At 41.8% G+C, this 24,818-nt stretch overlaps 2 protein-coding genes across 4 annotated transcripts; one reads left to right on the top strand and one right to left on the bottom strand.

Annotated features, from left to right (window-relative positions):
• On the bottom strand, positions 1 to 8,474 carry alg11 (ALG11 alpha-1,2-mannosyltransferase). 2 transcript variants are annotated; one of them, XM_024426030.2, is made up of 5 exons: positions 8,325 to 8,474; positions 3,815 to 4,036; positions 2,665 to 3,036; positions 1,629 to 2,206; positions 1 to 1,229 (listed from the first exon to the last, which is right to left on the bottom strand). In XM_024426030.2, exons 1-5 carry the CDS (start codon positions 8,369 to 8,371, stop codon positions 946 to 948), a joined length of 1,503 nt encoding a protein of 500 aa, XP_024281798.1. In that variant the 5' UTR covers positions 8,372 to 8,474; the 3' UTR covers positions 1 to 945. The 2 variants fall into 2 exon arrangements, with proteins under 2 accessions (XP_024281798.1, XP_024281799.1); XM_024426031.2 differs by lacking the exon at positions 8,325 to 8,474 and adding an exon at positions 6,349 to 6,369.
• Positions 3,959 to 21,232, top strand: cpb2 (carboxypeptidase B2 (plasma)). 2 transcript variants are annotated; one of them, XM_042297061.1, is made up of 11 exons: positions 3,959 to 4,090; positions 10,231 to 10,306; positions 10,536 to 10,660; positions 10,980 to 11,088; positions 11,442 to 11,543; positions 11,705 to 11,812; positions 12,052 to 12,162; positions 12,690 to 12,780; positions 13,030 to 13,232; positions 14,627 to 14,711; positions 20,953 to 21,232. In XM_042297061.1, the coding sequence occupies exons 1-11, from the start codon at positions 4,011 to 4,013 to the stop codon at positions 21,147 to 21,149; spliced, it is 1,287 nt and encodes a 428-aa protein (XP_042152995.1). In that variant the 5' UTR covers positions 3,959 to 4,010; the 3' UTR covers positions 21,150 to 21,232. The 2 variants fall into 2 exon arrangements, with proteins under 2 accessions (XP_042152995.1, XP_024299955.1); XM_024444187.2 differs by lacking the exon at positions 3,959 to 4,090 and adding an exon at positions 9,225 to 9,361 and having other exon boundaries at positions 20,953 to 21,231.
• Positions 21,233 to 24,818: the final 3,586 nt, after the last annotated feature.

The raw sequence follows: 24,818 nt of genomic DNA, 5'->3' as shown, positions 1-24,818 counted from the left end.
TATTTTATAAATGTTTTAATATAAAAAAAAAAAACTTCCTACTTAGGATACAGAACGGCATTTCTAGTCATTTAAAAATGTTAAGTAACAATCTTAATTATTACAGCAGTCATCAGAATTGTGAAGTTCGTCTCTACAGGCTCGTCTCCACCCTCTCGCTCAACGATGTCAGCGAACAGAGCTTGGTCCTCATCAAAGACAGTCAAGACACTGCTGTCATTCCAGGTAGTCTTTTTTTTGTAGTCACACTACACAAGAGATCAGATCTCACAATGCCTAGTTTCACATCCCAAGAAACACAATATGTAGCCTAGCGGTTAGGAGCGTTGGGCCAGTAACAGAGGTCGCTGGTTCAAATCCCGAGCCAACTAGGTGAAAAAAATGTCGACGTGCCGGTGAGCAAGGCAATTGCTCCAGGGTTGCCGTCAATAACGGCTGTTCCCTGACTGGGTGGGATATAAACCATTTCCAATTAACACGTGTGAAATAATACAAATGTAAGCACCCACCTAATTATGTTAACAATCTTCTGATATTTGTAGTTTGACTGAAAAAAAGACAACCTGGAATGCAATCAAAATCACAGTTGTGTCCAGTCCTTGCTAGACGAGCACTAATCTAGTCTACCAGCCGGCTCTCTGTATGCGTTGACAATCGAGACGGGGAACTTGGAGGTTAGACGAGCACTAAAAATGTTATGCCTCAAGTACAATGTACACTGGAAAAATGTAATGGGTCTTGAAAACAAAACAAATACTAAACATTTAAGACCCTCTAGAAAGAGAGTGGACGCCTGGACTGACACGTCAATAAATACATCTCTTTCATTTAAGTCAACATATTCCTGGTGCATTTTAACAAACTGTATCCTATGTCAACTAAAAGAATGGCTAGTATGCATGCACGCGCACACCCATGAGCGTGACACACTTCCACCCATACCCCTCATCGCTCCAGTGTCCCCATGAGAGGCTCCATGGCGGCCAGGAAGCAGGCCTCAAACTCTTGGTCGGAGAAGCGGGTGACAGAGAGGCGGGCGTTGCGTCGGATCTCCAGGCGGGCCGAGGGTGACAGGGCCAGGATGCGCTCAATGGCGTCTGCGTAGCCGTCCTCATCCTCGGCCAGGAAGCCCGTCTGGCGGCCCTCGTAGGGCACCACAATGTCCAGCCTGGGGCCTCCAGACTTGTGGGCCAGGACGACGGTCCCAGCCGCCATGCACTCCACCACCCCTGAGAGCAGAGGGTAAGTGTTAGCTTTAAAGTTAGACACATTACATGGTGTATAATTGCATTACCTAAGACTGCATTTATTTTGAACACTGAAGATCGCATTTTAGCATCCACAGCCACCTTGAGAAACTTGCTATGGGTGGTAAAAATGCCTGTATGCCTTCATCTTTTATTTTTATAAAGAGGAGGATTAACAAAAGCATATTTTAACAGAACAATGTACTACAATTTCAGAATGGGCTGTTGAATATAGGCGTATGAGGACTCCAGTCAGTACAGGATTATACAGTACTAAATGTTGGGAATGTAGAGAACGAGCGCTTTGCTTTGGAATAATAGCCACTCCAGCTGTTTAATAATATAAATGACAGTTGTATAGAATGGTAATTCTGTTTTTACCTATCCCGAAGTGTTCGTTCCACATGGTGTGCAGTCCCACCGTAGCTTCCCCCAACTCCCTCTTCAGCTCCTCAAACGGCACATTGAGTTTAAACTCCACCCTGTCCGCCACGCCCAGCTCCTGGCACAGACCCCTCAGCATCAACACCCTATCCTCATCCTCTTGGTTTCGGCATCCACCAATCAGCACCAACCTCAGCGACTCCCTTCCTCCCGGCCCCGCAACTAGCCCCGCTTCTTTCTTCTGCAGCACCTTCCGGAAGGCGCGAATCTGAAGCCGATGGTCCTTCTCCGGTCGAAACTGACCAATGGAAACGATGGAATGGCACTTCCGGTCCGAGTCCTCGTCCAACGGGAGCTGGAGGAAGGCGCGGGTGTCGCAGGGCGGGAAGACTAGGCAGGTGCGGTTGGTCACTCGCCATAGGGTCAGGATGTGGTTCAGGGTCCAGCTGGAGTTGACCATGACCACGTCGCTGCAGGAGCCGGCCAGACCATAGAGCAGCGCCAGCAGGCAGTAGTAGACAACCTTGACCGCGCTTAGGAACAGGTTGTTGGAGATGTAGTCTGCGTTGTTGAACCTGGAAACATAGGGGGGAGGTTGGTTAGGGAATGGTAAATGATAACATGATAGGATCAGGTGAAGGGAAGAATAAACAACAAGGGGAAGTCATGCCCTGATGTCAATGATATAGCGGAAAGTGGACCTAAGTTACAACACTGATTGATGCAGGATTGATGACAGTCAAAACAATGACAGCGGTGCTACGTGTTAGATAGTGCTTGTAAGTTTCCAGAGTATTCCCAATTCCACATTAGCCTGATTTGATCTTGATCTTAGCCTAGTCCAGATCTGTAGGTAACTTTTCTGACTAACATTGTCACGCCATGGAAGTCAGAGTGTGACATTGACAATAATCGGCAGAGAGGCATTGCCTAAAGCGCATTCCGATATGGACCTGGCTATATTATCCTAGTTTGACTGTCTCGGGGGCCAGGGGTCTGTAGTGAGAAACAGGGTTCTAAGACTATTACCTACCTGGGGTTCCTCTCGCGCACCACCGACAGCATGTCTGTGCTGATGGTGGGGTAGTGCACGTAGCTAGCCACATGACAACCCCCTAGGTATTTAAACACAGGCAGAGTGAAGGCGTAACCCATGGAGTCGATGTAGACATCTGGGACAAACTCCGTAAGGGCTTCCCAACCAAGGAAGATTGAGCCTACACTTTGACCAATCAAAGTGAAGTGGGGGAAGAGGCTGGCCTCGACCAACAGGCGGTGTTTGAGGAAGACAAACTGGACGGGTCGAGGTAAAAGGATGTTGAAGCGCCGCCGGGCGCCATCAAGAATCTGCTGGTTCGTCACACCTTGGTCGCCCGTGTACACCATGAAGTTGACATCTTGGTACCTATGACATGGAGAAGACCATATTTATTATTGCATACAGTAGCAAACCCTTTTGCAATGGATAACGTTTTGCAATGAAAACAAAGGTTTATTGGACAAGTTCAGGTAGTCCCCAGTTGGTTGTACTTCCCTCCCCTGTGGGTCTGTTTGCTTCCTAGTGAATATGACCCAGGTGAGTGAATTAATGTGAAAGACTGGGAGATGTTCATTAGGGCACAATACAGAAAATGTTACGCAAGGGAAAATTAAAATGGGCGTGAAGACCCTCCCTGTTCCAATCCCTTTTCTTCCCTTTGGTGCCTAATGAACATGGCAACAAATTACTGTTGGATATGGGGTTTTTCATACTGTGTGAACATTCTAATCGACATAATGCTTGAGAAACGGGTAGCAAGCTGAGATTCGGTAGATAATCCACCAAAGTATATTATTCATGCTGAATGCACTGAGCAATATGTAGTAAGATCCTATAGCTAGGAATATTATTATTAAGCAATAAGGCCCGAGGCTTTTCTTATACACAACACGTCACATACCCCCAAGGTGCCTTATTGCAATTATAAACTGGTTACCAACGTAATTAGTGCAGTAGAAATGAATGTTTTGTCATACCGGTGGTATACAGTCTGATACACCAAAGCTGTCAGCCAATCAGCATTCAGGGCTCGAACCACCCAGTTTACAATAATAATATAATTAGTCACTGGTGATTATTCGCTGGTGTGGCTTAGCTTAGTCAAGGTGCAACGACACACATTGAAAGTGCAATTTTTCCTTACCTATTCTGCAAAGCTCTGAGGGCACACCACAGCACTCTCTCGCCACCACCTCCCGCGTTGCAGTACGGGTGAAAGAAAGCCACCGTGGGACGCCCATCACGCGCTCGCCGTGCGTTCCTGTTTGCCTGCAGCCACACGCGCACACCCATGACAAGCACGACCAGGGTGGCGGTCAGGAGCATGCACAGAAACACGCATGGCAGTAGCAATGTCCACAACAACCTGGGGTAATGAGAGAACTATAAGAGAAGGTGACAGACCTGCTCTACAGAAAAGGTAAGGCCAATTCAGTAAGACAACGTTGTGTAACGTTCAGATAGAACTATATAATGTAGCTAGAACAATCACGCATCTCTGACTTGTAGAATGTGGAATCACATCAGCTGTATTTATGCCATTTCTATCTGCAACCATCTGTGTTATTTTCCCACTGAATGCTCAGATATGTAGCTAGCTAGAGCAAACATACTGCTCTGACATGTAGAAAAAGCTATATCAGAGCCATGAGCTATAGCAGCTCTATTCATGACATTTCTACCTGCAACGTTCCACAACTTTTGCCAAACGTTACTACTGAACAAGGCCCAGGAAACCTGTTAAACTGATAATCTACACTTAAGGTGGAAACTTTCCGTGGGAATATATGGGAATTTACGGAATCTAATGTAGATGTTTTTTGCATTGGATATATTTACAATATCATATGGAGACAGAAACATAAACCTTTTACCATATAAGTAGACCTAATTGCAAATTATAAAATCCTCCCAATAGAAATAAAACTATTTAGCTACAAATTGAACTTTAAATGAGTTGACTCTTCACATGGGATGATTTCACTGAACACCAAAAGAAAGGGATATTGAATGACCCCCAATGCCCAAAAATGTTTTCAACATCTGTAAAATGATAGTCTAGAAATGAAAGCTCTTCCTCTCAGGCTTTCCATGCCTTTTCCCTGGACCTCCTCAATGTCCACCTCTTGAACATCAGACTCTGAGGCCTCATCTTCCCTGTCACTTTCCAACCTTGTTGAGGATGGCTCGTTGTCAGGCTCAAAAAAACTACAATTTGCCCAGATGGCCACCAATTTTTCAAACCTTGTATTGGTCAGCCTGTTGCGTGCTTTGGTGGGTGTTCCCAAACAAAGACCAGTTGCGCTCTGAGGCAGCTGATGTTGGTGGGATTTGGAGGATGATGGAGGCAACAGGGGAAAGATCCTCAGATCCACAAAGTCCCTTCCACCAAGTGGCTGATGAGATATGTTGGCACGACTACCATATTGTACATGGCGTACTTCGCCAGACTGCCAAGAACCTTGCCCTCATCCAGGCCAAGGTGGCGAGACACAGTAGTGATGACACCATAGGCCTTATTGACACCAGACAGGATGCTCTTGCCAGCATACTTGGGGTCCAACATGTACACTGTGGCGTGTATGGCTTCAGCCAGAAGTCTTCCCGCTTTTTGATGTATTTCAGAACTGCAGTTTCCTCTGCTTGGAGAAACAGTGAAGTGGGCAGGGCAGTACATATTTATTCTCTTACATCTGCAAGCAGAGTCTGAACATCAGACAGGATAGCATTGTCTCCCTCAATCCATGCAATGGCTAATGCTATAGGTTTCAGGAGTTTCAGGCTGCTTACCACTCTCTCCCAAAATACATAATCCAGGAGGATCCTGTTGATGGGGCTGTCCTTATCGGCAGACTGTGATATGGACATTTCTTGGAGAGACTCCTTCCCCTCCAGGAGACTGTCAAACATAATGACAACACCACCCCAATGGGTGTTGCTGGGCAGCTTCAATGTGGTGCTCTTATGCTTCTCACATTGCTTGGTGAGGTATATTACTGCTATAACTTGATGACCCTTCACATACTTTACAAGAGAGCCAAGGAAATGGTAGAGTGTATCCCATTGTTTTCAGTGCCATGATCTCCTTGAGGAGCAGATTCAATGCATGAGCAGCACAGCCAATGGGTGTGATGTGAGGGTAGGACTCCTCCACTTTAGACCAAGCAGCCTTCATGTTCGCAGCATTGTCTGTCACCAGTGCAAATACCTTCTGTGGTCCAAGGTCATTGATGACTGCATTAAGCTCATCTGCAACGTAGAGACCGGTGTGTCTGTTGTCCCTTGTGTCTGTGCTCTTGTAGAATACCGGTTGAGGGAAGGAGATTGTCGTTAATTATTCCATGGCCGAACATTCGACCACCCATCAAAGATGATTGCAATACAGTCTTTCTCTTCGATTTGATTGACCTTCACTTGAACTCTGCATCCAGCAAATCAGTAGATAGAACATGTCTGGTTGGAGGGGTGTATGCTGGGCGAAGAACATTCAGAAATCTCTTCCAATACACATTGCCTGTGAGCATCAAGAGGTGAACCAGTTGCATACACAGCTCGAGCAAGACATTCATCAGCATTTCTCTGACTATGTTCCTCCATTGAGTAAAAAAAAACAACGTCTGATTCCAGGAGGACCATGAGCTGTTGCTATCGATAAGGTGTCGGATTCATCATTTTCACCTTGAATAAAAGTAGAGGGACTTTTGTCAGAGGTTGCTTGTTGAGAGCGCTGAGGGAACTTTATGCACTTGGCCAGATGATTCTGCATCTTTGTTGCATTCTTCACATATGATTTGGCACAGTATTTGCAAATGTACACCACTTTTCTTTCTACATTAGCTGCAGTGAAATGTCTCCACACATCAGATAGTGCCCGTGGCATTTTCCTGCAAAGAAAAAAATGAGTAAAAAAAAACAAATACAATTCCATGTACAGATAGTTAGATTAAAACAACTCCTTTGTAAGATACATGTTTTAAAATGAAACATGTATGGAAACAGGTGAATTAACACTCAGTTAGCAAGCTTAAGCAAGCTAAAACCCACATGGTAGCAAAAACTAACTAGCAGAAATTGTTAATAAGTTAGTTCCAGGCTGTATTTACTAGTTAACAAAAAAATCATGTATGTCATAAAATATATTCACCCCACCCTGCATTGTAATCAAAACTTACCATAAAGCATGCAGTCCTTGGCTCAGACAGTGTAGTAGTGTGGGCTCAATAGCATCTCATTATTGTGCAAGATCTTGAGAATCAACTGTACATGTGATGGAAGAGTGCACCGCACATGTGATGGAAGAATGCACTGTGCATGCAGAGGGTTGCAATTCCATTTAATTGGGGACAGTTGAACCAAAATATGCCACAAGACCTAGAATTGTCTCCTGTATCCCACAAAAAAGGTTCACTGTTATATGCTAACCTTTTTGTTGAATTTAAGCTAAATTCCCAGGCTTAACTTCCCATAGAACATTTCCGGGGGAAATCTGGAAATTTACTGGAAAGTTTCCGACCCTTTCTATACCAAAAGTTTGCTTTAGAAAAACCTTCCCACGTAGGATTTCAGCGGTTACATTCGCCCACCATTGGCTCCAATTCCGACGCTGTGTATTAACGTTAGAAACGTAAATAATCATGGCTTTCAAACTGGTTTACGAAACATGTGCTGATATACCCTATTGAGGATAGTATTTTCTGGCCAGGGGAGGTTTGTTAAGATCCCCGAGGATCGTTCTGAATGCTTAAACACATTGCTTGCGGTACGGTTATGGAAACATAATGAACGTATCTTTCATATCAGAAATAATTTTCAAAAAACAAAATGGTTAAATTATTACACATCTTGATAGTGTTAGTGTTCTCACATGGCCATATCTCCATGTTACCTTTGCTTGTTTACAGAAGACAGGCTGAAGAAATAGGCAGACATCTGGTTGTCACTTACCACAAATACAAAGTCAAAATTGGCTATTGTAAAAATTCATGAAAATAAAAATGAGCTTTGTTCTTAATTTATGGTTAGGCATAATGTTAATGGGGTTAAGGTTAGGTTTAAAATCAGATATTTAATAAGATACATTGTAGAAATAGGCAGGGTTTATGACTTAACTAGTGTTAAGAGGGGGGATTATGGATGTGTAAAACCACTACAGTAACTATTTTGTATGCATCTTTCTAGTTGACATGAAAGATAAGGTGTGGCATATCAGCGTGTTTCAAAAACCATTTTGCAAGCGATGATTGACGTTTCTAAACGTCAAAACACACCGCGTCGGAATTGTAGTTCATATGCAGCCACCCAAACTTACTGCGTGGGCGAAGCTAAGCGCTGAAAACCCTACGCCACGGATAATAAGAGTTTGAGAGCTAGCTAGCTACATTCCATGAGCAACACGACTTAAGAAAAATTACACGAGTCGACATTGATAAACAAACTATGAATTACTTGTGATAAAATAATAGCTGGCTTAACGTTAGCTAACTGTAACGTAGGTGATGTACTGCTGTTGACAGCTAAGTAGCTAGCCAGCTGGTTAGCTATAATGCCTAGCTAGCTGACTAAAACAATCAATAGCACAATGTTTTGTCTAGTTAGCTGGGCAAATATCTAACATCATTAGATAAAGATGTACATAAAAAAGAAAAAAATCCAACCTGATTAGATCACACAAACATTGAGCAAGTTGATCATGGACAGACATCTTGACAACACAACCTCCAAACCGGAAATGTTTGTGCTGCAAGTTCACTATTGGTTTTTATTTTAGGTTAGCGCGTCGGTTCTTATTATACCTCGGTGAGAGCATAGCGTCACCTGGTGTAGTCAATGATGTGTATAAAATCCTCTTGGCACTCCTCAATTGTACCAAATATTTTGGAAGCTATAGAAAGTAATTTATTAATGTCTACATTCGTTTTTCACGTTTATTCTATTACAGACACCTTAATGCATACTTTTAAATTATATTCTGTGTGCTAAACATAAAAATAAATCAAAAAGTATTAAAGTATTTTTTTGAGAGTACTAATATTAATGTCCCCCTACAAAAAAACAACTTAAAAACATGTAATATGTCCTTGAAACCTTGAAATTGAAATGCTGTAGAATACGGCCGACTGGTGGCCAACATGGCCATCTGGTGGCTTCAAAGCCTCTCAATGGCCAATAAATAACAAATAGCAATCTATGGTTTATATACGTCATTGGGTGTAGCACAGTGAATTTGTCTGTGAGCTGACAGATTTTGCATAATGAATATACAATATTCTGTAGACCTACTAAAGCAAATAGTAGGCCTAGCTTAAGAAAAAAAAATTCTGGCTAAAGGCAGTTCCAGGATAAGGTTGAACCCGAATAAATTACAATATATAATTTCAAGGTGTGGAAAGGTTTTTAAAAGAAAGACCTATATTATTGAATCATTTTTTTTTTTTTTTGGGGGGGGTCATGGTGTAGTAAACAGCTCACTGTTATTGCAAAGCAGCCCAAAGCTCTCCTCAAAAAAGTAAAGTTTAACTTAGACTTTACTCTGGCTAAATCAACACAGATCTCTCTCTCTCTCTCTCTCTATCATGTTAACCAAACATCTTGCATAAGTTTTGGACACATTAAACATGAAGGCTCTTCTAATATGGGCTGTTTTGCTGAACTTTTACAAGCTCCCTAAGACAGGTGACTGCGCTTCAACACAGTAAGTTTCCCACAGTAAACATTATCATAATTGTTTAGGAAACTTTGCTTAGCCTAAATGAAAAATAGATGTGTTTGATTGACAAATCCAGAATAACCACCACATGATAATGTTTACTCTTTCCACTGTATGTCCTCCTACATGTTTTCTGTATTTTATTTAAAGTAGAATGAAGTGATCATTGACATGAAGTTGACATCATTGATATGATTTAAGGAATTCACATTCACAAGAATTCATGAGATGACAGGATAAATCTAAACCCATGTATTTGCTATAATACAGAACTGTAATGAATAACGAACTATATGAATCTGTGAAGGATAACACTTCAATTTGGTAAATTTGCCTTTGGCTCAACTTAGTCCACGCCAAACATTTTGACTATGTTAGCCCACACAGCTTCAAGGATGCACTTTCATGCTAGGTTGAATACCTCATATTTAAGCTTATAGAGACCCCAACTGGTGTATAGAACAATCTCAAAATTATCTACTTTGGTTTAGATACAAGCATCATGAAACCTGTAACCCAATAAATGAATTTGACTTGGTGAAAATCTTTTTTTTATTTTTTTTAAACGAAATTGCTTAACATTTTTTCCATGTGGTTTATTCCTTCACAGACTCCATGAAATGATGACCTCTTCCTAAATATTTGGTCAAATTATTAATTTTGTGTTTGGTTTCCTAGAAACAATGGTGGCTAAACTTACCCCTTTGGCTCAACTTAACTCACTCTCCTCTATATCTCAATAGTCTAGTGACCTCTCCTCATCTCCTTTCCTATGTGCAGATGAAGAGGAGATGAGGAAAGGAAGCCACATAGGACTATTGAGACCTAGCCTATTTTTCCTTTGTCTTTCCCAGTGACCAAGTTCTCTCAATCCAAGTCACAACACATCAACAAGCAGATATTGTGAGGAACATATCCAGCCAATATGAGGTACGATAAAGATGTGATAATAAACTAATAATTATCTTGTTTTAAAAAACCTTTTCACTTCACTGGTCTTAAACCAAAAACATTGTGCCAATTACTATTTTTGTTTCTGTACTAGGTTACGGTGTGTTGTTTTCAGACTTCATATTACGCACAATTAGGATATATTATTTTAAAGTTTATTCATGCATTTGTGTGTGTATGAACATGTGTGTTTGTGTGTGTCTCCCAGACAGTTTTGTGGTCACCTACTTCACCTGAGTACATCGGAGCACATACTGAGGTGCACCTGTTTGTTCCTGCCAACAAATTGGGGACTGTCACAGACCTGCTGCAGACACACCTCCTAACACACCAGTATGTCATGTGATCAATTGTCATATTTTAGTGACACTAGCAACGTTAACACAACACCTAACTGCCTCATCAAGAAGTTCTGTTTTATGGGCTTAATGGCTAAGGTGTTGGGTTTTACAGTAGCAAGAGATTGAATTCAAGCCCCGGTTTGGACTACCAGCTGACTTCGCTTTAACTTCAATATTGATTTTGTTGTGTTATGCCCATATCATGGTCATATCCATGATATTGAATAAGCTATCAGTATTATGAAATGCATATAGAATGTTTCTAATAGTTCAGAGAAATCCCCAAGAGCAGGAATGTGTGTTTGTTTCAGAGTGCTACTGGACAACACAGAGGACCTGATCGAAATGCAGACCAGGAATGAATCGTCGGACCCTAGAAGCAGTGCATCTTATTATGAGAGATACCATTCTCTGGAGGACGTAAGATACCGGATTGTGTCATGTCATTTCCTAATGTTATTAACATAACCGTAATGTAATGTAACATTGACATAATCTCAATGTAACATCCCATTAACATTACTTTAAAGTCATAACCTTTTCTGGGCCCGTATTCATACAACGTCTCAGTGTAAGAGTGCTGATCTAGGATCATTATGATGCCTTTTAGATAATAATGAATAACTTTATATTGCCAGGGGCAGCTGGTCCTAGATCAGTTCTACTACTGTGAAACACTTTATGAATACAAGGCCCTGGTCATTGTGGTCCCAGCTGATAGATATCAAGTTTGTATTTATTATGAAAATGTTTACATGCTGTCTATTTTATAGATCTACTATTGGATCAACAAGACTGCCCAGGACTACCCAGACATGGTCAAAGTCACCCTGATTGGCTCATCATATGAAAAACGCCCACTTTACGTTCTCAAGGTTCCCCAAGCTGCTTTTTTAGCAATGATTCGTACAATTATTATATTTTAAAGTAATGTCATTGTCATAGTCAGTTTATAAGTCCGAGTCATTTCATACAAGCAACAGTCACATCCTAATCATCTGATCAAATGATTGCATTTCTCTGTTGTCTTTATCAGTTGTCTGGACGACAAGAGAGAGCTGAAAAGAGAGCAATATGGATTGACTGTGGCATTCATGCTAGAGAGTGGATCTCCCCAGCTTTCTGCCTGTGGTTTGTGCAATATGTCAGTACCTTGTTCCTAAAATCCCGATTCTCTACCAACTTATGCTCTATCTATTCTGATAGGCCCTACTGTATACATATTTGGTTATATAGCGTCTTCATAACTCATTGGTTATGAAGTTGAATTGAAAATGTTTATGATGGCTCTGGAATTGTATTAAATCGTATTGCTCACTATTTTGATTTGGAACATAGACAGCTATATTAAACTGTTGACTCTTCCTTGTGCTCTTTCCTCAGTCCTTGAACTTCTATAATCTAAACAATGACATCACTGAGATGCTGAACAGTATGGACATCTATGTGCTGCCTGTCATGAACCCGGATGGATACAAGTACACATGGACAACGGTAAAGAACAAGACGATTAATAAGAAATTGAGTCAGTGGTTGCGTTCCGGGACGACAACATTGCAGATGTGGTATTGACCAATAGTTGTGTGCCACCTCATCGACTGTGCAGTCATGCGTCAGATTGCTATGTGATGTGGTTAGCTCATATGTTAAACACCGATCCAGTGAGATCTGGCATGAGTCTGCAATGTCAGTCTGAAATGCTGCCAGTGCCTTCAAATATGTCAATCTGAGCTACACAAAAATGGTAAACTCTACGGGCACTGTGCATCATATGGACATACTTAGTGCATATGAATGATCTATGAGCCAAGATCCATGATCTAACACACAGATCTATTCCACTCATTCCTAAACAACTCAACTTTATTCTGCATAATGTATAAACAGAATGTCAGAGAGATTTTTTATTTTGTGAGTTTACGTCAGTGTACGTTTTATGAGTAGGCTATATGTTTTGAGTGGATACAGTATGTCAGTATTTGTATTGTGATTATACTGTGTGTGCTCCTTTATTTGACCAGAACCGAATGTGGAGAAAGAATCGTTCCTTGAGCAAGGAAAGCAACTGTGTTGGAACCGACCTCAATAGAAACTTTGACGCAAACTGGTGCAGTAAGTCTGAAATGGAAACTGAACTGGCAGCTTGAGGGCTACTGATCCCACAATCAAACTACTGCCGTTGTTCCCTTGGGCAAGCCCCTTATCCCTAAAATTGCTCTCCATCCAGGGGTGTTGCACAGCAACTGACTCTGTGTCGCTCAACGCGTGTGTGTGTTTCTGGGGGTGTTGGGAAAAAGGCAGAAGACGACTTTGTGTTCTAACCAAATGGAAAATAAACGCTCTATTATATTCCCTCTGCAGCAAAGGGAGCCTCCAACAGGCCCTGTGATGAGATATACTGCGGCCAGTTCCCAGAGTCGGAGCCTGAGGCAGAAGCCGTGGCTAACTTCTTGCGCAGCCACAAAGACTCGGTAAAGCTCTATCTCTCCATCCATTCCTATGGTCAGATGCTGCTCTTCCCATACTCCTGCTCCAATGAGGAGGTGCCTAACCACGCTGAGTTGGTGAGTTGTTGGAAGAGATGAATGGGCGGATGAATCCTAGGGATCACATATTAGGCATTCATTTGCAGTTGATAAAGGTGTTTGTAAGTAGCTAATTAGGCCAATATTCTGTATAATTAGCCATTTATTAAGCCTTTTCAGTGTTTTTCTATTCACACAAACAATAAATGGCTAATAGTACCTGAAATGGCATAGGATGCTACTTATAAATGCCTATATGGTGATCCATATACTGGTTTTTGAACAGTCAGTAAATATCATTACCCCAAAAAATGCTAACCTCCCCTGGTATTGGTGAGAGGTTAGTATGTCTTGTGGGTGTCTTTGTGCCTCTAACTTTCTCAATCATCATTATTCACAATTCATTCAGGCTTATCCGTAATTATGGTAATCAAGTGTTCAGAAATATATTATATTCTTATTTACAATCAAAGTGACTCCAAAATGACACTACATTATTTACCATTAATTTCTATTTGGCACAAAATAATCTTTAACGCATCCAACAAGTTTGTAGAGTCTATAGCTTGACGAAGTCAATTCGTGCTGGGAATTTGGGACCAAATACTAAGCTTTTGTATAAGGGCACAAGGCGAGACCCAAATGCAGATACAGGAGGCAGGTGGTTGAGCTCCGATACTTATTATACCAAAAGGGTTAGGCAAAAGGCAGGTCAGGGACAGGCGAGAGTTCATAAACCAGGTCAGAGTCCAAACAGGGCCATGCGATAGGCAGGCTCGAGGTCAGGACAGGCAGGGGTTCAGTGAACAGGTCCAAGTCCAAACAGTACCAGGGGATAGGCAGGCTCGAGGTCAGAACAGGCAGGGGTTCAGTGAACAGGTCCGAGTCCAAACAGTACCAGGGGATAGGCAGGCTCGAGGTCAGAACAGACAGAGTGGTCAGGCAGGTGAATACGGTGTCAGGACAGGCAAGCATCAACAAACCAGAGACTGGGAAAAATAGGAGCTAGGAGAATCCTGGTTGACTTGGCAAAACAAGACGAACTGGCACAGAGAAACAGGAAACACAGGGATAAATACACCGGGGACTAATGGGGAAAACAGGAGACACCTGGAGGTGGGTGGACACAATCACAGACAGGTGAAATAGATCAGGGCTTGACATTTTGACTACTTTAATACAATTTGTCCAAATACTTTTGGTTCCCTAAACTATGTACAAAAATGGCTGTAACTACCCTCAAATTAAAGCTGACAGTCTGCACTTTGACATCATAGTGATTGTATCATTTCAAGTCCAAAGTGCTGGAGTACAGAGTTAAATAGCAAACAATGTGTCACTGTCCAAATACTTTTGGACCTCACTGTATATAATCAACAACAAAAAATGACTTTATTTTTTATTAACTCTGTTCCATTGTTTTTTTTTTACAGTTTGAGCTTGTACAGGAGGCAGCCATGAAAGTCAGAAGATACTACAGGAACAACTACAAATACGGCGCATCAGCAAAAACAATATGTGAGTTAGTCTTCATCAGAGTTGGGGTCAATTCCGTTTTACATTTTGCCAACTCAGGAAGCATTGGAATTAATTAATTGACCCCAACCCTAGTCTCCATCAAAAACAACATTGTGATACTCACAGCATTTTGTCTGTGTCACATAGGTTGGTGAGGCAGGCAGCAAGGTTCAGACAAACCCCCACTGTTGCAAACCAAATGCTGGCTAGAAGCATGGGGATATAATGTTTAGATGCTTTTTTCCAGTGGAGATTATGTTTATGAATTGCCTGGCTGGGCGGTGGGACAGTGGATGGACATTGATAATTCAAATGGAAATGTTAACAGGTATTACCCGGGAATTATTGTGAATAACTCCTGGCTATCAGCATCCAGGATTCAAATATACAGTTTAATACAACCTGGTCTCAGAGCATTTAGTATTATTCTGTACGTAAATCCATTAGTATGATATGTTACTTTTCGTATAGTATGTATTAATTTGTGGATGTCTATCACCCAATTCATATAATATGTTACGAATTACAATTCGTATTACACTAAACAAAAATATAAACGCAACAATTTCAAAGATTTTACTCAGTTACAGTTTCTATAAGGAAATCAGTCATTGTAAATAAATTCATTAGGCCCTAGTCTATGGATGACTGGGAATACAGATATGCATCTGTTGGTCACAGATACCTTAAACAACAAAAAAGGTAAGGGCGTAGATCAGAAAACCAGTCCGTATCTGGTGTGATGCAGCGCAACACATCTCCTTCGCATAGAGTTGATTAGGCTGTTGATTGTGGCCTGTGGAATATTGTCCCACTCCTCTTCAAAGGCTGTGCGAAGTTACTGGATATTGGCAGGAACTGGAATGCACTGTCGTACAAGTCGATGGGGGACATGTCTGGTGAGTACGCAGGCCATGGAAAAACTGGGACATTTTCAGCTTCCAGGAATTGTGTACAGATCCTTCCGACATTCGTCCGTGCATTATCATCCTGAAACTTCAGGTGATGGTGATGGATAAATGGCACAACAATGGGCCTCAGGATCTCGTCACGGTATCGCTGTGCATTCAAACTGCCATTGATAAAATGCAATTGTGTTCATAGTCCATAGCTTATGCCGGCCTATACTATAACCCCACCGCCACCATGGGGCACTCTGTTCACAACGTTGACGTCATCAATCCATTCGCCCACACGGTGTAATACACGCTGTCTGCCATCTGCCCGGTACAGTTGAAACCGGGATTCATCCATGAAGAGCACACTTCTCCAGTGTGCCAGTGGCCATCGAAGGTGAGCAATTGCCCACTGAAGTCAGTTAAGACGCCAAACTGCAGTCAGGTCAAGACCCTGGTGAGGACAACAAGCATGCAGAAGAGCTTCCCTGAGATGGTTTCTGACAGTTTGTCCAGAAATTCTTTGGTTGTGCAAACCCACAGTTTTATCAGCTGTCTGGGTGACTGGTCTCAAACGATTCCGCAGGTGAAGAAGCTGGATGTGGAGGTCTTGGGCAGACGTGGTTATATGAAGTCTGTGGTTGTGAGGCCGGTTGGACGTACTGCCAAATTCTCTAAAACGACATTGGAGGCTGCTTATGGTAGAGAAATTAACATTCAAATGTTTAGCAACAACTCTGGTGGACATTCCTGCAATCAGCATGCCAATTGCATGCTCCCTCAAAACTAAAGACAACTGTGGCATTGTTTGATGACAAAACTGCACATTTTAGAGTGGACTTTTATTGTCCCCAGCACAAGGTGCATCTTTGTAATGATTATGCTGTGTAATCAGCTTCTTGATATGCCACACATGTCAGGTGGATGGATTATCTTGGCAAAGGAAAATGCTCATTAACAGGGATACAAACATTTGTGCACACAATTTTAGAGAAATAAGCTTTTTCTGCGTATGGAAAAATTCTGGGATCTTTTACTTCAGCTCATGAAACATGGGATGAATAGTTTACATGTTGTGTTTATTTTTTGTTCAGTTTATACAACACCAGTCAAAAGTTTGGACACACCTACTCATTCAAGGGTTTTTCATTATTTTCACAATTTTCTGCATTGTATAATAATAGTGAAGATATCAAAACTATAAAATAACATGCATGGAATCATGTAGTAACCAAAAAACTATTCAACAAATCAAAATATATTTTAGATTCTTCAAAGTAGCCACCCTTTGTCTTGATGACAGCTTTGTGCACTCTTGGCATTCTCTCAACCAGCTTCACCTGGAATGCTTTTCCAACAGTCTTGAAGGATTTCTCACATATTCGGAACACTTGTTGGCTGCTTTTCCTTCACTCTGCAGTCCAACTCATCCCAAACCATCTCAATTAGGTTGAGGTCAGGTGATTGTGGAGGCCAGGTCATCTGATGCAGCACTCCATCACTCTCCTTCTTTGTCAAATAGCCCTTACACAACCTGGAGGTGTGTTGAGTCATTGTCCTATTGAAAAACAAATCATAGTCCCACTAAGCGCAAACCAGATGGGATGGCGTATCGCTGCAGAATGCTGTTGGAGCCATGCTGGTAAAGTGTGCCTTGAATTCTAAATAAATCAGAGTGTCACCAGCAAAGAACCATCACACCTCCTCCTCCATACTTCACTGTGGAACCACACATGCGGAGATCATCTGTTCACCTACTCTGTGTCTCACAAAGACACGGTGGTTGGAACCAAAAATATCACATTTGGACTCATCAGACCAAAGGATGGATTTCCACCGGTCTAATGTCCATTGCTCATTTTTCTTAGCCCAAACAATTCTCTTCTTATTATTGGTGGCCTTTAATAGTGATTTCTTTGCAGCAATTCCACCCCGAAAGCCTGATTCACACAGTCTCCTCTGAACAGTTGATGTTCTGATGCGTTTGTTACTTGAACTCTGCAAAGCATTTATTTGGGCTGCAATCTGAGGTGCAGTTAACTCTAATGAACTTATCCTCTGCAGCTGCACCAGAGGTAACTCTGGGTCTTCCTTTCCAGTGCCGATCCTCATGAGAGCCAGTTTCATCATAGCGCTTGATGGTTTTTGCAACTGCAAAACCTTCATGTCTCGAAGTAATGATGGACTTTTGTTTCTCTTTGCTTATTTGAGCTGTTCTTGCCATAATATGGACTTGGTCTTTTACCAAATAGGACTGTCTTCTGTATACCACCCCTACCTTGTCACAGCTCAACTGATTGGCTCAAACGCATTAAGAAGGAAAGAAATTCCACAATTTAACTTTTAACAAGGCACACCAGTTAATTGAAATGCATTCCAGATGACTACCTCATGAAGCTGGTTGAGAGAATGCCAAGAGTGTGCAAACCTGTCATCAAGGCAAAGGGTGGCTACTTTGAAGAATCTCAAATATAAAATATATTTAGATTTGTTCAACACTTTTTGTTACTACGTGATTCCATATGTTATTTCATAGTTTTGATGTCTTCACTATTAATCTGCAATGTAAAAAATAGTACAAATAAAGATAGACCCTTGAATGAGTAGGCGTGTCCAAACTTTTGACTGGTACTGTATGTTACAAATTTGCAAAAGGTACAATATATCAAATCCAAATCAAATCAAATGTATTTGTCACATACACATGGTTAGCAGATGTTAATGCGAGTGTAGCGAAATGCTTGTGCTTCTAGTTCCGACAATGCAGTAATAACCAACGAGTAATCTAACAATTCCAAAACTACTACCTTATACACACAAGTGTAAAGGGATAAATAATTTGTACATAAAGATATATGAATGAGTGATGGTACAGAACGGCATAGGCAAGATGGAGTAGATGGTATAGAGTACAGTACAGTGCCTTGCGAAAGTATTCGGCCCCCTTGAACTTTGCGACCTTTTGCCACATTTCAGGCTTCAAACATAAAGATATAAAACTGTATTTTTTTGTGAAGAATCAACAACAAGTGGGACACAATCATTAAGTGGAACGACATTTATTGGATATTTCAAACTTTTTTAACAAATCAAAAACTGAAAAATTGGGCGTGCAAAATTATTCAGCCCCTTTACATTCAGTGCAGCAAACTCTCTCCAGAAGTTCAGTGAGGATCTCTGAATGATCCAATGTTGACCTAAATTACTAATGATGATAAATACAATCCACCTGTGTGTAATCAAGTCTCTGTATAAATGCACCTGCACTGTGATAGTCTCAGAGGTCCGTTAAAAGCGCAGAGAGCATCATGAAGAACAAGGAACACACCAGGTAGGTCCGAGATACTGTTGTGAAGAAGTTTAAAGCCGGATTTGGATACAAAAAGATTTCCCAAGCTTTAAACATCCCAAGGAGCACTGTGCAAGCGATAATATTGAATGGAAGGAGTATCAGATCACAGCAAATCTACCAAGACCTGGCCGTCCCTCTAAACTTTCAGCTCATACAAGGAGAAGACTGATCAGAGATGCAGCCAAGAGGCCCAGAATCACTCTGGATGAACTGCAGAGATCCACAGCTGAGGTGGGAGACTCTGTCCATAGGACAACAATCAGTCGTATATTGCACAAATCTGGCCTTTATGGAAGAGTGGCAAGAAGAAAGCCATTTCTTAAAGATATCCATAAAAAGTGTTGTTTAAAGTTTGCCACAAGCCACCTGGGAGACACACCAAACATGTGGAAGAAGGTGCTCTGGTCAGATGAAACCAAAATGGAACTTTTTGGCAACAATACAAAACGTTATGTTTGGCATAAAAGCAACACAGCTCATCACCCTGAACACTCCATCCCCACTGTCAAACATGGTGGTGGCAGCATCATTGTTTGGGCCTGCTTTTCTTCAGCAGGGACAGGGAAGATGGTTAAAATTGATGGGAAGATGGATGGAGCCAAATACAGGACCATTCTGGAAGAAAACCTGATGGAGTCTGCAAAAGACCTGAGACTGGGACGGAGATTTGTCTTCCAACAAGACAATGATCCAAAACATAAAGCAAAATCTACAATGGAATGGTTCAAAAATAAACATATCCAGATGTTAGAATGGCCAAGTCAAAGTCCAGACCTGAATCCAATCGAGAATCTGTGGAAAGAACTGAAAACTGCTGTTCACAAATGCTCTCCATCCAACCTCACTGAGCTCGAGCTGTTTTGCAAGGAGGAATGGGAAAAAAATTCAGTCTCTCGATGTGCAAAACTGATAGAGACATACCCCAAGCGACTTACAGCTGTAATCGCAGCAAAAGGTGGCGCTACAAAGTATTAACTTAAGGGGGCTGAATAATTTAGCACGCCCAATTCTTCAGTTTGATTTGTTAAAAAAGTTTGAAATATCCAATAAATGTTGTTCCACTTCATGATTGTGTCCCACTTGTTGTTGATTCTTCACAAAAAAATACAGTTTTATATCTTCATGTTTGAAGCCTGAAATGTGGCAAAAGGTCGCAAAGTTCAAGAGGGCCGAATACTTTCGCAAGGCACTGTATATACATATGAGAAATGTAGGGTATGTAAACAAAGTGGCATAGTTTAAAGTGGCTAGTGATACATGTATTACATAAAGATGCATTAGATACCGTACCAGGCGGTGATACAGCCCGCCAGGATGCTCTCGATTGTGCATCTGTAGAAGTTTGTGAGTGCTTTTGGTGACAAGCCAAATTTCTTCAGCCTCCTGAGGTTGAAGAGGCGTTGCTGCGGCTTCTTCACGACGTTGCCTCTGTGGGTGGACCAATTCAGTTTGTCCGTGATGTGTACGCCGAGGAACTTAAAACTTACTACCCTCTCCACTACTGTCCTGTCGATGTGGATAGGGGGGTGCTCCCGGTATTACGAATGTGCAAATGTACAATGTTTTTTGATTTAGGTTGAGGTTAAGGTTAGAGTTAGGGGAAGGGTTAGCTAACATGCTAAGTAGTTGCAAAGTAGCAAAACAGTAGTAAGTAGCTGAAAAGTTTCTCATTAGCTAAAAATGCAAAAGTTCCCCATGATGAGATTCAAACTCGCAACCTTTGGGTTGCTAGATGTTCGCGTTACATGCCCACCAATCCACCTTGACCAACCATTCTACTTTTGTTTTTGCATTAAGCAACCATCACTCTTATGTAACCATACCAAATGCAACATATCATACTAATTTGAGTGTCCCAGATAGTCTATGAGACCAGGCTGTTTCATAATAAAATGCTGACAATTGCTTTGTAAAGCTGTTATAAGTTATTTCTTTATAAAACGGTCACTACAAAACCAGTTAAATTCCTTGTTCTTCCTTCGTCCTTCTACAGACTTAGCCCCTGGAGGTTCTGACGACTGGGCCTACAACCTGGGCATCCACTACTCCTTCACCTTTGAGCTGGAGGACCGTGGTCGATATGGTTTCCTCCTACCGCCATCATTAATCTCCAAGGCCTGCAATGAAGCCCTCCTCGCTCTTAAGAGTATCGCTCTCAGAGTCATTCAGAAAACACAACCCCAACCCTAACACGGAACCCAAACTGGCTGCGCGTGTGCGCCATCATGCATAAATGTATTTTGTCCCCCCACACCAAACGCTATCACGACACAGGTTAAAATATCAAAACAAACTCTGAACCATTGATATTAATTTGGGAACAGGTCGAAAGCATTAAACATGTATGGCAATTTAGCTAGCTAGCTTGCACTTGCTAGTTAATTTGTCCTATTTAGCTAGCTTGCTGTTGCTAGCTAATTTGTCCTAGGATATAAACATTGAGTTGTTATTTTACCTGAAATGCACAAGGTCCTCTACTCCGCCAATTAATCCACACATAAAACGGTCAACCGAATCGTTTCTAGTCATTTCTACACCTTCCAGGCCTTTTCTTCTCGACTTTATAATGCGATTGGCAACTTTCATAAATTAGGTGCATTACCACCACTGACCTCGTTCGTCTTTCAGTCACCCACGAGGGTATCACCAATGAGGAGATGGCACGTGGGTACCTGCTTCTATAAACCAATGAGGAGATGGGAGAGGCAGGACTTGCAGCGCGATCTGCGTCAGAAATAGAACTGACTTCTATTTTAGCCCTTGGCAACGCAGACGCTCGTTGGCGCGCGAGCAGTGTGTGTGCAATAATTGAATAACATGGATTTCTACATTTATTTTGCAACGCTCGCGCACGCAACGAGAGCGGTGTAGTCAGCCTGCAACTCTTTATGCCCCTGAGAAGTTGGCTGTGTAAACCTGAGCAGTTTCACGTCTGATTTTGTCCAAAGTAATCCCTTTTATCAAAGTATGTTTTGTGTGCGTGTCTGTCAAACATGATTGAAAATTGTATCATCATTTTTTGTTTTTAAGGAGTAGGGCAGTCCCAATCATGACATAATTAGTTGTTTGTTGGAGGAGAGGAAAGACGGGGGAGAGAGTGCTGAAATAGCAATGGGTCTGATGCGAACCCATGCAGCTGCTAGTGGTGTTCCATGGGCAGCGTCTTAGACCGCTAGGCCAGCCTAGTGTCACCTTAGCACAGCATTCATGTTTTTGTAGGAAGAAATCATAGACACTAATGAAATCTTTGTTTTATTCCAACTGTATATCCTCCTACAGCTTTGAAGCTTAAAACTATTATTGTGTTGACAGTTCTCTGTGTGTAGGCTTCTAATGGTGTAACAAGATGAATATTCCAACAGAAAACAATAATAAAATTAGATATTTAAATGTTGATGTTTTGGCCTTTCTGAGAATGTCAATTTTTTCACTGGCTTCCCTTTAGTTTGAAGCATGGCTTGAAAACATACCGTCATTGCACTGCTATGGTGACACACACATCTCAGAATAATCTTCACACAGATGTCATTGTCATATACAGACCGCATAGATAGAAAAAAGACCCCTTTATGGCCATTGTTGGCTGGTCACATGTGCAAGCCGAACTGTCAAAACCATAGTCATTCTATATGTGTCACTTAACTGTGTCCTATTAATACATATTGACTTCAATTCTTCAATTGCATGTTTTAAAACTACAATACACTGTGGGAAGCTAAGGTTGGCAGGAGTCACAAGGTGATCAGAGTGTGTTGATTTCCTGTTCATTGTAGTTCACAATAAATCACACACAGACCAGAGCAGTACAGGTGACCAAAAGTACGTGGACAATATACTATATATAAAAAAGAATGGACACCCCTTCAAATGAGTGGATTTGGCTATTTCAGTCACACCTGTTGATGACAGTTATATAAATCAAACACACAGCCATGCAATCTCCATAGACAAACATTGGCAGTAGAATGGCCTTACTGAAGAGCTCAGTGAATTTCAACGTGACACCGTCATAAGATGCCACCTTTCCAACAAGTCAGTTCAAATGTCTGCTAGAGCTGCCCTGGTCAACTGTAAGGGCTGTTATTGTGAAGTGGAAATGTCTAGGAGCAACAATGGCTCACAAGCTCACAGAACGGTACCGCCGAGTGCTGAAGCATGAAGGGCATAAAAATGGTCTGTTCTCAGAAGAAACATAAGCACATTAATGACATCGATATACATGGCCGAGCAGCTGCACACAAGCCTAAGATCACCGTGAGCAATGCCAAGTGTTGGCTGGAGTGGTGTAAAGCTCGCCGCCATTGGACTCTGGAGCAGTGGAAACGGACACATCTGGGTTTGGCTGATGCCTGGAGAACGCTACCTGCCCGAATGCATAGTGCCAACTGGAAATTTTGGTGGAAGAAGAATAATGATCTGGGGTGGTTTTCATGGTTCGGGCTATGCAGTGAAGGGAAATCTTAATGCTACAGCATACAATGGCATTCTAGATGATTCCGTGCTTCCAACATTGTGGCAACAGTTTGGGAAAGGCCCTTTCCTGTTTCAGCATGACAAGGCCCCCGTGCACAAAGTGAGGTCCATACAGAAATGGTTTGTTGAGATAGGTGTGGAAGAGCTTGGCTGGCCTGCACAGAGCCCTGACCTTAAACCCATCAAAAACCTTTGGGATGAATTGGAACTCCGACTGCGAGCCAGGCCTAATCGCCCAACATCAGTGCCTGACCTCCCTAATGCTCTGAATGAAAGCAAGTCCCTCAGCAATGTTCCAACATCTAGTGGAAAGCCCTCCCAGAAGAGTGGTGGCTGTTGTCGCAGCAATGGAGGGACCTACTCCATATTAATGCTCATGATTTTGGAATGAGATGTTTGAAAAGCAGGTGTCCACATACTTTTTGTCATGTAGTCTCTGTCAAAGCGAGAACCTTGAAGCCCAGCAAGAAGGTTAGAGCTGGTGCTCATCATTCAGGCAACAATACAAACACACACATCAAATCTCTTACTAGAAGAACATTTTTAAAGATTCTCAGAGCTTGACACAAATAAAGACACAAATAAAGATGAGGTTGCAAGACAAGAAAATGTCTGTCAGATTGATGTTATAAAAGCAATTTTCGTTTGGTGGAAGAGACCCTCTGGAGCTGCTGCAGTGTGTCTGGGGCTGCTGTGTGTTCCTACCTGCTAGGATCATAGGCCAATGTGCCTGCAACAACCTGACCAAAGAGAGAGACCAACTAGAGACCAGCCACAACAACCTGACTAAAGAGAGAGACCAGCTAGAGACCAGCCACAACAACCTGACTAAAGAGAGAGACCAACTAGAGACCAGCCACAACAACCTGACTTAAAGAGCGCAAACCAGCTTCAGAGAGAGACAGAAAGTGGGATTCAGGTGAATGGTATTGCTTGCTGCAGGGTTTCAAACATTTCAAATGATTTTCAATCTATGCAAATAAAGTGTGACTGCCAAGTCTAGCCTTGCAGCATACAGTAGGCCTAACTATCTCACATTAAAGGGATAGTGTGATATTTTGGCAATCAAGCCCTTTTTCTACTTACCCAGAGTCAGATGAACTCATGGATACCACCACACATGATACGTATTACACATGATATGCATGTCTCACAAATGCAATTTCGATTCAATACGACCTTTTTTTATTTCAGCTTTAATCTTTATATGTATGCACTGCTTTGCCTATTCATGTTCACTTTCTCTTTAATCAATAAATAAGTCATTCATTTATAAAGCTATCACTTGTAATTTCATTGTGAGCCTTTATTCCCCAATTTCAGTAATTTTATTTTGTGTGCGTTTGTTTTCATTCAACTATAAGCCAACATGACTTAAAACCATTT

This window comes from Oncorhynchus tshawytscha, linkage group LG14, assembly GCF_018296145.1.
Source record: "Oncorhynchus tshawytscha isolate Ot180627B linkage group LG14, Otsh_v2.0, whole genome shotgun sequence".
NCBI classification, from domain to species: Eukaryota; Metazoa; Chordata; class Actinopteri; order Salmoniformes; family Salmonidae; genus Oncorhynchus; species Oncorhynchus tshawytscha.
Note: the sequence above shows the minus strand (reverse complement) of the source record. Positions and strands in the feature narration are given on the sequence as shown.